The sequence below is a fragment of the Chenopodium quinoa genome, unplaced genomic scaffold (assembly GCF_001683475.1).
Source record: "Chenopodium quinoa cultivar QQ74 unplaced genomic scaffold, ASM168347v1, whole genome shotgun sequence".
NCBI lineage: Eukaryota > Viridiplantae > Streptophyta > Magnoliopsida > Caryophyllales > Amaranthaceae > Chenopodium > Chenopodium quinoa.
In genome coordinates this window covers 626162-640948 of record NW_018745485.1, presented here as the reverse complement: position 1 = coordinate 640948, position 14787 = coordinate 626162, and the positions used below count along the sequence as shown (strand labels likewise).

The following is a 14787-nucleotide window of genomic DNA, read 5'->3' as shown; positions in this document are numbered from 1 at the left end:
GTAGATGATAAACCATAACAATAAAGGAATTAATTAAAAACATGACAAATTTGATTGGTTAAATAGATATATAATTTAATGTTGTATGTATATATAACATGAACTTATTGCATTACTATATATATTTTTTTTGTCTCTCATAATTGATGCATTTGTAATTGTTTCATGTATTTTCAATTTAATGTACTAATTTAATTTTACATATACAGATACTTAAAATTATTGTTTAAATATGTATACTATCCAAACTTTTATTATACAACACATGTATTGTACAAATATGTAACCATTAATGAAAAGAATATTCATAATAGCTGAAAAGCCTCATCAAATCGTAAACTGATAAATAAAAAATACTCCATAGTACTAATAACAAAATTATATTACTATAAGATGCTACTTGTAAGAATTATATGGAAAAAGATCAACTAATTAACGGCATGTTCACATTTAATGAACTGAACTGATTGGAACTGAACTAAACTGAATTGATCTGATTGGAACTGAACTAAACTGAACTGAACTGATTGGAACTGAACTAAATTGAACTGAACTGAGCTAAAATGAATATTTTATAAGAGGAGGAAATTCGGAGCTAAACTGAACTAAATGATTGGAGATGAACTAAAATGCACTGAATTGAACTGGAATCAAGCAAAAGTGTACAGGCCCTAAGGAAGTTTTTATGATAAAAACATAAAACCACTCTTGAATTATAAAGCAAATTAGTTTCTTCCGTACTTATAATTTTGTTTACATTTTTTTTAATACTTTCTTTGTTTCTATTCAGTTGACGCGTTTGATTTAGGCACATATATTAAGAAGAGGAGAGAGAGTGACAAAATGAAAAAGCAAGTGGGGTAGCTTGTAAATGAAAGGTAAAAAAGTTACCCCAATAGAAACGTGTCAACGAAAAAAAATTCGTAAAAAGGAATACGTGTCAACTAAAAAGAAATAGAGGTAGTATATAACATCATTAGTTATATTAATAGTTCAATATATGTATTGACAACTACACTGTATTCGTATGTATATATAATCATTTTAATCTATATTATATACTTTATAATTCCTTTGTTTTCTTTTAAATGCAACATATCTTCTTTGCACATACTTTAAGGAATACATTAAGCAATGTAAACGGACAAATTATTCAAAATAATTTATACATGTAATATTTGAATAGAACATTTACAAAAGTGATTTTTTTATACTGAAATACGAATATAGACATATAATTATAGAATAAAGAGAGTAAATATTATTTATTTTATTTTTAAAGTTGGTCGTAGCACGCAGCGATCCAACTACTTGTTGTAAATAAGAAATTGGATTAGAAATGCAAACTGAATGGTATAGGGTGTATATGTATATTTTAGTGAATTGCTAAATCGCGTCCGGTATTTACCAGGTAACGTCCGTATTTTAACACGATCTTACAAACATGCCCCCTTTTAATTTTACCCTAATTTACTATTACCCTAATTTACTTCTAACCCTTATAAATTTACCCTATTTTATTTTCACCCCACCGGCCACCAAACAGCCACCACCACCAGCCGCCATCCACCATCCACCATCCACGACTTGAAATTATTTTTTTTAAAAGAAAAAACTTTTGTCAACAACAATTTGCACAAGGGGTGATGGACGAATTTACGGAATTGCAGTCGCCGCCGGAGAGGTCACCTGTGCGTACGAAATCGGTGAATTTTTAGACCTTTTTTTTTGTAATTGCCACAGGAACGCCTGATATTTTAGAATCTACCTCGGAACATTCTAGAATTTCAGGCGTTCCTACCTCTGTTCGCCTGGTATTTTAGAATGTTCCACGGTAGATTCTAAAATTTCAGGCGTTCCTCTAGCTTCATATAAGAAACGCTTAGAAATGTAGTCTCATCCATGGGACATACTAAATTATCAGACGAACAATGGTAGGAACGCCTGAAATTTTAGAATGTACCACAGAAGATTCTAAAATATTAGGCGTTTCTTCCGTGGTACATTCAAATTTTTCAGGCGTTTCCTATCTGTTTTAATTTTATTATTATTATGTTATTTAAATATTATTATATCATTATTATTATATGATTTCATGGGTTCTTAAGTAGTTTGTTTTGTGGTTATAGGATTCAGAATCAGAAAATGGCGGTGATGGTGTGAATTACACTGGCCATTTTCAAACCGACACTGTGTTTCCTACTTTTGATGCTGCTGTTGAATGGGCGAAAGATATTTCGCGAACAATCGAATTTTTATCACGTGTTACTTGTTACGCACATATTCGTACGTGATTGGTATGGACTCTACATACAAGACAAACAGATATGGCATGCCATTCTTTGAGATAGTTGGGGTTACACTGACAAATCAAAATTTTCTTATTGGATATGTCTTCATGAGAAACGAGACACAGGCTAGTTATCGATGGGTGCTTTAGAGATTGAGGGATTTGATCGGATACCAACGGGAGCCATCAGTGTTCTTAACTGACCGTGAGCTTGGACTTTGTGCAGCAATGAAAGCTGAGTTTCCCCACACTACGCATTTACTTTGTAGGTGGCACATTAATAAGGACGTCGAAGCTTATGTGACTGGATTGTTCAAGGACAAGACGGTGGGTGCAAAGTTAAAAAATGGTAGATGGAATCGAGTCATGAATGCTACATCTGAGCCGGAATATGAGTTAGCCTTGCAGAGATTGAAAACAAGTTGGGCTCGGTATCCGAAAGTTGTGGAATACGTTGAGACTACCTGGCTCCCTCATAAAGAGAAATTTGTGACGTGTTGGACGAACAGAGTTCTACACTTTGGTAATGTTTGTACATGTAGGGTTGAGAGTTAGCACTCGGCAGTCAAGAGTTGGATGGAATCATCAACTGGTTCTTTGGATACGGTATGGGCTCGAGTACATTGCCAGATTGGAAATCAGATTGTTGGAATACGTAACGTTTTAGAGGCTAGTAGATCTAAAGTAGGTGAGAAGTACAGGCACATGCCGTTGCAGCGGATAAATCAAAAGGTTTCTCATCATTGTTTGTCTGTTCTTTACGATGAGATAGAAAGAATGAGAGGGTTAAGTTATGAGGTGCATGAGCGTTGCGGTTGTGCTCTACGGATCACCCATGGGATACCATGTGCTTGCCAGATTCATGATTCAATGCGTGATAAAAAGGGGTTGTATTGCAGCCAAAATCATCCATTTTGGCAGAGCCTTGTCATTGGTGATGGTGTTGATATTCCGGAATTCGTCGACGAGTCGGCAGAAGAAGCAACACATTTTCGTTCACTTGTCGACGAGGTTTTGGCTAGTGACCCTGTTACAGTTCGAAATGTTTCTGTTCGAAATGTTTCTCGCATCATTGAAGATGAAATGCATCCGAATCATTCAGATCTTGAAGAGCCAGAAGTGAATCACTCAACACGGGGTCGTCCACGGGATCATTCAACTAGGCGTAACCGTAGCCATTTTGAGAATGTTGAGCGTAACAGTAGCGGTTGTAGAGGGAGAAGGCCAGGCCAACATAGTTCGAGGCAAAACCGTCAAACTGAATCCGGTATTTTTTTTATATATATTTTTCTACCAATTATGAATTCAATATTAATTTATTTTCTACCCATTATGAATGTGTATTTTTTTCAGGAGGAAATGGATTCAACATCGAACAATGTAGGTACGCTCACTTGCTTCCCGAACCTATATTGGCTTACATAACCGGGTGGAATGATGTCATTGGTGATGGTAATTGTGGCTTTCGTTGTGTTGCCGCCTTCTTCATGGGTGATCAAGAGCAATGGAGGTTAGCTCGACAATTCATGGCTAATGAGATTACTGGTTATCTGCACTTATATAGGAGGATTTATTACGAAACAGGTGGTTTGAATTTTAGATACAACGTATTCGTTGGAGCGGTGCCCCAGTGGGGAAAGACATTGGATGGTAGCCTTTCAGGATTTGTACGTAATTGCTACCTTATACAATGCAACCGTGATTTGTTATGGCATTGGACAGACACCAACGAGCTACTATCCGTGCGTCACTGTGTTACCGTTGCGGGCCCCCGACAATGCTACTGCACCAACTCGAGAGATTGTTATAGCAACTGTTGGTGGGTCTCATTTTATACTTTTGCAGCTTGACTAAAGCCATCCGATTCCCTCGATTGCAAATGTTTGGTACCGGGTTCGTGAACCTAGCGTTATTGGATGGGAGCAACAATACCAACATAGAATTAGTTTGTGGGAAAGATTAGTCGCAACATGATAGATGTAATGCGTTGATTTTTTTGTCTGCACTTTTTTTTTTTTTTTTGCACTGATTTTTTTTTTGTTTAAGTTATTTATTTATTATTATTATCATTTATTATTATTACTATTATTATTATCATTTATTATTATTACTATTATTATTATTATTATTATTATTATTATTATTTATTATTATTATTATTATTATTATTATTATTATTATTATAAGTTAGCATGCCAAAAATAATTAAAAAAAACACTAACAAGTAAAGTGCTAATGTCCGTACAAATATTAAAAGTGTCCGATTACAATCAGAAAAACAAAATAATAAAAGTGTCCAACCAACAATTAAACTGTTCAACTAAGAATAAAATTGTTTAGCGTAACTCAAATCATAACCCACGCATAACATCCCAATCACGAAGGGCCTGTGTATTTATGGCCTTAGTCTCACGGGACATGGGCCCGTGCGACTCCGCTAGTGCACGCTGTGTGAAATCAACGAAGCGTCCAACCCACTGTAAACAATATAAAATGTTAAAAAATCAATACAAATAATGAAATACTAGATAATAAATACAAGGCTAAAGGAAAATGTACTTACATAATCAGTATTGGTCCTCTCGGGAAGACCGCGACCCTGAGGTACGTCAGGGGGTGACACACGAGGGTGAGAGTATATGACCAACCATGGAATGTAATCGACCGTGCATGTAGGATTGCCGCGACTGAGTCTAGTGTAGCGAGCCACTGGTAGACAATACGCATCAAATGGAATAAAGCTCTCCCACATGTGTATGGACGTCTCAGCTGGGAACTCAACACTATACATCTTAACCTTCTTCGGTCTCTTGGCCTTCTCGGGCCTAATGGGGTACCTAGGTATACCTTGTACTAACCCAAGCTGTCTGACAACTCGACCAGGCATATACAGCACAATGATGTAGCGATACCGTAAAAATCCCGAGAACAACGTCGTAGGAACAACACTGGCAGGGTCAGGTCCGTAAGGCAGCCAGTTTACCTGCATAATCAAACAATAAATTAGTCACATAAGAGTAACGCGATACAAATCACAACTAAATAATAAATTTCATATTTACCTCAATGTCAGTCAACACGTCAAGTCGAGCACGAAAAGCGTAAAGCTGATCTGGGCTCTTCGGTGGAGAACCAACATCCCATAATAAAGCACGTGCACGTCCAGGCTCCCTAATCAGAGTGCCCTGTTGAGGGCGAAAGCATGGAAAATACTCATAAATCCACGCTTGATGAAGCGTGAGACAACCAGAGATGGAATCACAATCTGCCCGTGAGGCCTGCCCCAATTGACGGTACAAATACGCTAAAGTTGCAGAGCCCCATGAGTAGGAACTAGTGACAAATGTACCCTCGACAAGCTGAAGCTCATGGATGATGGAGGGATGAAGTCTATTACCACTCTTGTCCATAAAGAGTGATGAACCTAGTAAAATCCACAAAAAGGACACCGCGTAGATCTCAAGGGGCCTCTCAACATTGAAGGTCGTCTCGAGGACCCTCGAAGAAAGTGCGCCACTAGGCGCGTAAGTGGGTTTACGTAGCTCCTCGACAGGAAAATCCATCATGAATGAACAATACTGTCGTAACTGTAGGGGGTCCATAACAGTAGAAACCATAGTACCATCTACATAGATTCCAAGGATATGATACACGTCATGTAACATGATCGTCATCTCACCGAACGACAAATGAAAGATGTTAGTGTCTGGCTGCCATCTCTCCACGAATGCTGAAATCAAGGGCCAGTCGAGGTGCTGATACATAATACTAGGAAGATGTGATAGCCCGCTCTGATCTATCGGGGCTAATGTCTCTGGTAATAACGACTGTCGTAGCTGATCTAGTGTAGTGCACATCTTTCTTCTACTCATACATCTCAAAACACCTCGCTCCACACCACCCCAAATAGCAGTTGCAACATGACCACCATAGCTAGGAATAACGCTACCATCCTCTGGACCACCGGCCATCGGCGTACTCACTAACCAGCTGTCCTGTATCAGAGTCCGACTACGACTAGTCTCCTGAGTACTTACAAATCTTCCATCAGCACCCCTATTCGTATGAATAATGTCATCAGCCTCCTCCTCCTCGTCATCTTCATCGTCATCGCCTGATAAACCCTGTTCTCCTATGTACGAGTACTCGGGAAGCCGGTGACTCACCCTCCTCCTGGTCAGACTCGAAACCCGACCCATCCCTCCGAGACCTTGAATGATGACTCTGTGCTGCGGAGGTCGAACTCGCCATATTAGCATTAGGGACTAGTCCCGTCTCGGTACGAGGCTGAAAACGATATCGGTCTCTCTCCCTCCTAATTGACGCGTTCAAGGGCCGTGATACAGCGGGTCGTGTTCCCGAACCCTGAATCTTAATTTTTTGCAAAAGGAAATTAAAATAAGTCTAATTTTAGTTCATAATAATAATAATTATACTAATAATAATAATAATAATAATAATAATATATAACATCAAAACAATAATAATAATAATAACAACAATAACACTAAAACAAATGAAACTATGTACTTATTTCCACTACCTACAACTACCTAGCCTACTAAAATTCTTTTAATTAAAATATTCTTTTAGTACCCCCTCATATAATCTAGAACATCTTTATTAACCCCAACAAATTGTCAACTCCCTTCAATAAGAGGCAACATTTGCGCTTATCTATAATTTATTGAACATTCAAGTACTTGTGGCAGCATGTTATGTCGTAAGTCTTGAACAAATGGATTGATTCTAACCTCATACTTTACCATGGCTATGTCAAATTTGTTTGATTTTCTTTTACTGTATTTAGATTAATGAGTTTGTGGTAGTGGTTTAAATGTTAGTTACTCGTGTTTTGGATCAAAGGTGACAAAATTGAGCTCTTCTCTGTAATTAAAATGAGCACAACAACAAATAAACAAGAGGAAAGACAGAAACTTGATAAAGATGAAGCTTTTTTGATAAATATTGGGATTTCATACAGTTAACAAGTAGTGAGCTATCGAAACATGACTGTCCTTCAGAAACATATAAGACCTTTGCTCTTCATAATTAGCCATCAACACGGCAATATTATGCCATATTATTTGTTTAATCTCTCTATACATCGTTATACGATGCTCCTCACTTTACAACCCTCTAATCTCTTAAGCTAATCCATTCAATTTTAGCTAAGTGAAGCACATTAATCCTTTAAATAATAACAAACCTACCAAGATGAAAGTCACAATTACCATTGGAAAAATGTAAGACCTTGGCAATTTATAATTGATCATCAACAGCTAGTAAACTAAACAACCTTGATCTTGTACCAAGGGATATACCATCGCTTACTTTGATCATAAGAGCTTAAATTGAGCTTCAATTTGTCTAGCTACTAATGATACTAAGGCAACAACAATGCACCACATATATTGCTCATCCAAAAGTCTAAAAACTTATTATCACATAGAGACTTTTGCCTAACTATAAATTGTTGTACAACTAACTTTAAATTCCATGAACCATATTAAATAATAACAACTACAATTTATAACAAGCAATTAAAAATAATCAACATAATATAATAAATAATATAATAACAGCAACGGCAACAACAAAAACAACCACATATGAAAAATAGTTTATAAAAAAAAATTTAAAAAAAAAAAAATAAATAAAACGCCCAGAGACAAACGCCTGGAAGTTTAGGATCTCCGGGCATATGTTCGGAAATTCCAGGCGTTCGTGTTTCGTCTGGGATTTTCGAACTTACGGGCGGAGATCCGGAATTTCTGGGCGTTTCTAGCCTAGAGATTCCAGATCTCCAGGCGTTCCTTGGAGTCGACGGAAAAAAAAAAAAAAACGAAACCACTAACCTGTTCGCCGGAGACAATCCCTTTTCCTTTCTGATTTCCGGCCATCTGCGTGCCCTTGAACCGTCAACGCTGAAATTTCTTACAAAAAAATAAAATAAAAACTTGGTGGCTGATTATGGTGGTAACCGGTGGTGGTGGTTGATATGGGGGTTGAATTTTGGGTGAAAGAGAGAGGGTAGGTGAAGAGGGTGAAGAGAGAGAAAGGTAAAAGTTAAAACAAAAGGTTTTGATGGGTTATTTAAGGGAGGGTATATTAGTATGTATTTTTAAAAATACGGGCGTTACCCGGTAAATACCTGACGTGATTTAGTACCCCTATATTTTATCCTTGAGTCTAACAAAAGTGAATGGTGTATCCAATCATCAACTTTTTTATTTTTTTTATTTTTTATTATTTATTTTTATTTGTTTTATTTTTTTTTTTAATTTTTTTTACAAGAGCAAAGGAACAAACAAATCTAAATATCACTAGTTATCAAATCATTAACTGAGGCTTTGTTATCTTCATAAACAATACAATAATATTTAGTAAAATCAATTTTAATTTAGTAAAAATAATTACCAATTCATTATAATTTTGTTTAGTAAAAATAATTTCAGTTTAGTAAAATAATTTTTAATAAGTAGATATTATTAATTTTGAAGAACATATTTAATAAAGAATTAGTAAAATAAATTAAATCTAGTAAAATAATTTAAATTAAAAAAATATTAATTCAGTAAAAATAATTTATTTTAGCAAAAAAAATAAAAATGATAAAAACTAGAGGCTAAATGGATTGTTATCATGCATGCTAACATGCGTCTACAATCCTACATCATTGTAAATTTTTACTGTATCTCATACGGAATACTTCTTAGTTCTTTTATACTTGTTTCTCCATTTCTAAGTTGATTTTTTTTGTTGCTCTGGTCAATACAATATTTTAATGATTAATATCTTTAATTATCAATAAATAAAATTTATCAAAAAAATTAATATTATATAAGTATGTTTTGAAACGATTTAAAAAAAATCACAAAATCTAGTCAAAATGGGATATGTAAATTGTATCAAAAGTCAAAACGTATAAAAAAAAGCTGACAAAAGTACTCTTACTATGGTAATGTGAGTAAAGCATAAATATAGTCCCTGAAGTTCTGTATTTGTGCATTTTTAGTCCTTCAACTTTTATTTGTGCATTTTTGGTCCCTCAATCACCACTCTTGGTGTTTCTGACCAAAAAGTTAAGGGACTTATCCTAGTCAGCAAAAGTTTAGGGACTATGACTCATAATTTATTTATTTATTTTTTTTGTCAAATTTTTATTTTAAAAGAATCTTTTTATTATTTTAGGTATCAAAAAGTTTAGGGACCTTACTTTATTTTACTTTCTTTTCTTTTTTTTTTTAAAAAAAATTTGTCTTAAAGAAATAGGAAAAGGAAAAATAAAGAAAGAATTAAGAAAAAAGGAAATAAAAAGAAATAGAAAAACGAAAATTAAAGAAGAAAAATGAAGAAAACTAAAATAAAAAACAAAAACAAAGGAGTGGTCAGCCTCCTCTTCTACTCTTTCGGTTTGGCTGCTCTAATGGGGTAAACAATCCCCTAATTTGCACCTCATCAACAATCATCTGCAATAATCATTTTTTAATTCCAGGCTTTTATTTATCTTAGCTTGTGTTGGAAATGTGGGCTGGTGTTGGAGATGCAACTGCGCGAATTAGGGTGTGCGACGGTGGAGGCCGTTGTGGTGGAGAATGGAGATGCGGGAATCGAAGGTGGCGCAGTGGTGGGAGCTGCGGTTGCGGCGAGGTGAAAGGTGACCACAATCGAATTTTAATTAATTTTTTAGTTTAATTGGATTGTTTAGTGTTTGATGAGGATGATCTAAAGAAATATATACTCGTATAATACTATAATCCAACACTTGATCCTACTCTTTACGAGTATGAAGTTCATTTTCATTGTTCCTAAATCTTCTTTGTCAAATTTGTACTTCGTATTATGATTTTTTGAATTCATCTTTATTTTTAAAATTGATTGAATGTGAAGGAGATTTATCCGAAAATCTCATCATTTACATAAAATCGAGGCAAATTAGATGATATTTGTAAATCCCAAAGTAAAAACTTCGTTAATTAACTTAATTTGATGTTGAGAATTCTTTTAGATTTTCCGTCAAATTAACGGTCTCATATTCAGATAATTTATGTTTGTTTTTATTATTTTATTTGACATTTAATTTAGAAAAAACAAACGTAGTATAATAAGTTATGGTTCAACAAAAAAAAAAAAAAATTTAGGGAAAAAAGATTCATTTTTAAATAAAATCTGAAAAAAAAGAAAATAAATAAATTATTAAGTCATAGTTCCTAAACTTTCACTGACTAGGCAAGATCCGTCAACTTTTTGGTTAGAAACACCAAGAGTGGTGGTAACCAAAAGTGCACAAATAAAAGTTGAGGGACTAAAATTACACAAATATGAAAGTTCAGGGACCGTATTTGTGCTTTACTCATGGTAATACTATACATAGGGCTATGTAAAAAACACTTTGAAAATTGTTAAAATTTCGAATATCATGACAAAAAAACACATTAATCTACACGTTTTTTTTTGTCATATCTGAATTCCTAATTTTATACAATTTTCAAGAGTGTTTTTGATGCTTATAGATAGCTATAAGCCTATAAGGGCTATGTATAGCATTTTTCAAATACTATATAATCATTTATCATGACTTTTAAGTTGTTGGATTCAATACATTTTATAAAACTTAATAAAGTTGAATTATGTTTAGGAAAAATTGTCAAAAATAATACAAATTTTGAACAATCTGCCAAAAACAAGTCAAACTTTTAATTTTTTTAAATAATACAAACTTTGAGGGTTATCCGTTTTAAACAAGTTAAAATCGATTAATTACCTCATGAATAGATTATATGGAACACGTGATATTGTATTATTTTCTTACAACTATTAAACAACTTTATAAGATAAAGAATAATAAAAAAAAACCGGTTAGATAACTTGTAGGTAAAATAACTTGTTTAAAGCAGATATCCGTTAAAGTTTGTATTATTTAGAAATAATTAAAAATTTGACTTGTTTTTAGCGGATCGCTCAAAGTTTGTATTATTTTTGACAATTTTTTCTCATTTTTATTGAATTCGGATTATAATTTTTAAAATAATTTACAATGTTAATGTATATGTGAAACTTAACTTACAGTATAATCTTTATAATAATCTATTCAAAATGTAATTTTTGTAAGCAATGAGGTTATCATCCCAACTACCCAGAAAATTAACTCTCTTACACTAACTAATCCAGAAAAATTTACCTTATTTTGAAGATTAGCTATAAACATCAACAGGTAAACTACTACTAGTACTACTGTGACAGACTCACAGTCATATGATTATCAGAGCTGTCATACTTGCAGTTTCTCAACGGTCGTCGTCAGCAGAAGGCCGTAAAAATGGCGGATCCCCACGTTATTGCTTCGCTATCAAATTCCCTGATTCCTTCCTTCACTACTCAAGTCGCCAATTCTTTGTCACATTATTTACGAATTAAGAAATTGCGTGAAATAAAAATAAAAAAACAGCATATCCTGATAAATCTCACTCTGTCTCACTCTCTTTTTCTCTCCTCCCTCACTCCATGTTCAACCCCTTTTCCCATCACAACCCCACTACAACACATACACCCAAAATCCCACAAAGCTATGCTGTCTCTCTCCTCAATTCTCCTCTTCTTCTTCTCCACTTCAATCTCTGCTTATGGGTTCGGATCCATGGGTCCCATCTCCGCCGCCTTCGGCCGCGACAACTCATTCTTCTGCGCTATTGATGCCAGCGGTAAACAAGCCGTTATTTGCTGGGGTATGTCGCCGGAAATGACATCGGAGAATTTCACCACTATCCCTCCTATGGCTGCTCTCTCCGGCGGCGAGGGGTTTATGTGCGGCATTTTAGCAAACACCTCGCAGGCATACTGCTGGGATTCTTATGGTACAGGTAATGATCTTGTACCGCCTTTTTATAGATACAATAATTATTCTTTCATTGCTGCTGGGAAAAATCATGTTTGTGCAATTAAAGGAAATTACTACTCTGATACTAGTATATCGGGTTCCGTTGATTGTTGGGAAGTTGTACATGGATCGAATTCAAGCACCTTAACATCGAAACAGAGTACTCTGTTTTATGATCAGAGTATTGACAATCTTTTGTTTGTTAAGATTGTTTCTGGGGATGGTTTTAGTTGTGGTATTGTTAAAGATGATGAGCACCTTATTTGTTGGGGACCAAGTTCAGCCAATTTACAAGTTTCCAAGATTTCAGAAAATTTTATGGGATTATCTTCAAGCAGAAATAGTGTATGTGGGATTGTAAAACCTTCGGGAGAAGTCAAGTGTTGGGGAAAAGACGATTCATACTCTGATCCCCCATCTGGGGTTCGATTCGTCGCATTGACAGGTGGTTCTCGCCATTTTTGTGGGATTCGAGCGGATACTCATGGGGTTGATTGTTGGGGAGGATTCAACGCTTCATCAATACCAAAGCGTTCAGGTTTCTTCGCGATTGTTTCATCGGATATTGCAGCTTGTGGTATAAGAGAAGAGGATTTGGTGTTAGACTGCTGGTTTATAAATGAGGATACTGCACCTGCGGAGTATAATCCGCCTTTGCAGCTATGTAGTCCTGGATTATGTAGTCCGAGGTCTTGTGATGTAGGAGAGTTCGCGTTCAATGCTAGTGCTTTAAACGAACCTGAGTTGACTAATGTATGCATACGAAAGGATTTGCATATTTGTTCTTCTTGTGGGACTAATTGCTCGTCTGGATATTTTCTGTCTAGTCCGTGCACGGATAATGCAGATAGAGAATGTACTGCTTGTTCTCTATGCCAAAATAGTTCGTGTTGGGGCGTTTGTGGGCTTGCAGAAGTCGAGTTGAAGAAGAGGCATCAACGTCAAATGCAAAAGATTGTCCTCATTTTGGGACCTTCTATTGCTGGTTTTCTATTAATATTGATTGGTTGGTGTCTTTTCCCATATTTATACTTCTTCAAAGCAAAAGATGGACCTACAAAGCAATTTAGATCATGTATTGGTAAAAAGGATCCGGAGTGTGATGCTAATGGTGATCCTAATCCTCCGATACCAATTGCACATTGTCCTGAAGAAGCACAGATTTTCCGGCTCTCAGAGCTCAAAGATGCTACTAATGGGTTCAAGGAATTTAATGAGTTGGGAAGAGGAAGCTACGGTTTTGTGTATAAAGCGTTACTCCCAGATGGGCGACAAGTAGCAGTTAAAAGAGCGAATGCAGCTACTATAATTCACACAAATATCCGAGAATTTGAAAATGAGTTGGAGATCCTTTGCAAACTGAGACATTGCAACATTGTAAACTTGTTGGGTTATTGTACGGAGATGGGGGAGAGGCTGCTTGTTTACGAATACATGACACATGGAACGTTACATGATCATCTACATAACGGTCTCTCCCCTCTCAGTTGGACTTTCCGTTTGAGGATTGCAATGCAAGCTGCAAAGGGACTTGAGTACCTTCACATGGAAGCTAATCCTCCAGTAGTTCATCGCGATGTCAAGACATCCAATATTCTGTTAGATACAGATTGGGGAGCCCGGATTTCTGATTTTGGATGTTTAAATTTTAATGAAAAGGATCTCGGTGAAGATATGAAAAACGATGTCTACAACTTTGGAGTTGTTCTGCTAGAGATTCTTAGTGGAAGGAAAGCATATGATGTGGACTACTCTCCTCCGAACATTGTTGAGTGGGCAGTTCCCCTCATAAGGATGGGGAAGGCGGCTGCTCTTATTGATAGGTACGTGGCTCTTCCACGAAACGTTGAACCATTGCTAAAGCTAGCTGATATATCAGAGTCTGCGGTCCGAGAAAATTCAAGTGATCGGCCTACAATGTCAGCAATAGGCAATTCGCTGGAGCAGATTGTAAAGGAAGGATTAATACTATAGTAGCTGGTAAGATCTGAGACAGCAATACAAAATGATACCTGAATGGGAAGAAAATCACACGAGCTTTTGGTCAAGTATAGCGCTATTACAACTGTATATGTATCCTGAGCCTCTTGTACATTTATTTATGCCTTCTTAAATATCTTTCCCACTTTGCTTGATTCTTCTTCAATTTATACTACACGAAGCGATGTAAATTGAAATTGTTGTTCCATTTGGAATTTGCTGTTTTTTCATACAAAATTGAGACAATAATACCCTGTTGTATAAATTATAGGGGCTTGTAACCTCCGCGTTATATATTGATTTCTTCATGACACTATATCTTACCATTTTGATGAAATAAAATTAAATGTTTCGCTACATTGTTCTTAAAATCTTTGCTTCTTAGTGATAAACTGGTAATACTGATATGCGCAGTGTTGTAGCTTTTGGTCATTATATGACTCTTAACATGCATTTTTCCGACTGATCATTCTAGACTTTGAAGAATGAAAAACAGTAAATTGCAATTTTTAATTTAGAGATCAGAATGTAAATTGCTACTCGTCGCTCCTGATTAGGGGATTTTGCTCCCACCAATCGGAATGCGCCACGTGGACCAATCAGGTCCTGCCAAGTGTCCCCCAGTTGGAACAGTCAG

At 35.7% G+C, this 14787-nt stretch overlaps 3 protein-coding genes across 3 annotated transcripts; 2 read left to right on the top strand and 1 right to left on the bottom strand.

Annotated features, from left to right (window-relative positions):
- Positions 1 to 2866: 2866 nt before the first annotated feature.
- LOC110715209 lies at positions 2867 to 4144 on the top strand. The gene is made up of 3 exons (XM_021893778.1): positions 2867 to 3557; positions 3644 to 3957; positions 4013 to 4144. Exons 1-3 carry the CDS (start codon positions 2867 to 2869, stop codon positions 4142 to 4144), a joined length of 1137 nt encoding a protein of 378 aa, XP_021749470.1.
- An 839-nt stretch (positions 4145 to 4983) lies between these two features.
- LOC110715208 (protein MAIN-LIKE 1-like) lies at positions 4984 to 6489 on the bottom strand. Its single transcript, XM_021893777.1, has 3 exons — positions 5353 to 6489; positions 5149 to 5273; positions 4984 to 4999 (listed from the first exon to the last, which is right to left on the bottom strand). The coding sequence occupies exons 1-3, from the start codon at positions 6487 to 6489 to the stop codon at positions 4984 to 4986; spliced, it is 1278 nt and encodes a 425-aa protein (XP_021749469.1).
- Positions 6490 to 11690: 5201 nt separating this feature from the next.
- On the top strand, positions 11691 to 14500 carry LOC110715225 (serine/threonine-protein kinase-like protein CCR1). Its single transcript, XM_021893796.1, has one exon. It carries the CDS (start codon positions 11862 to 11864, stop codon positions 14142 to 14144), a length of 2283 nt encoding a protein of 760 aa, XP_021749488.1. The 5' UTR covers positions 11691 to 11861; the 3' UTR covers positions 14145 to 14500.
- Positions 14501 to 14787: the final 287 nt, after the last annotated feature.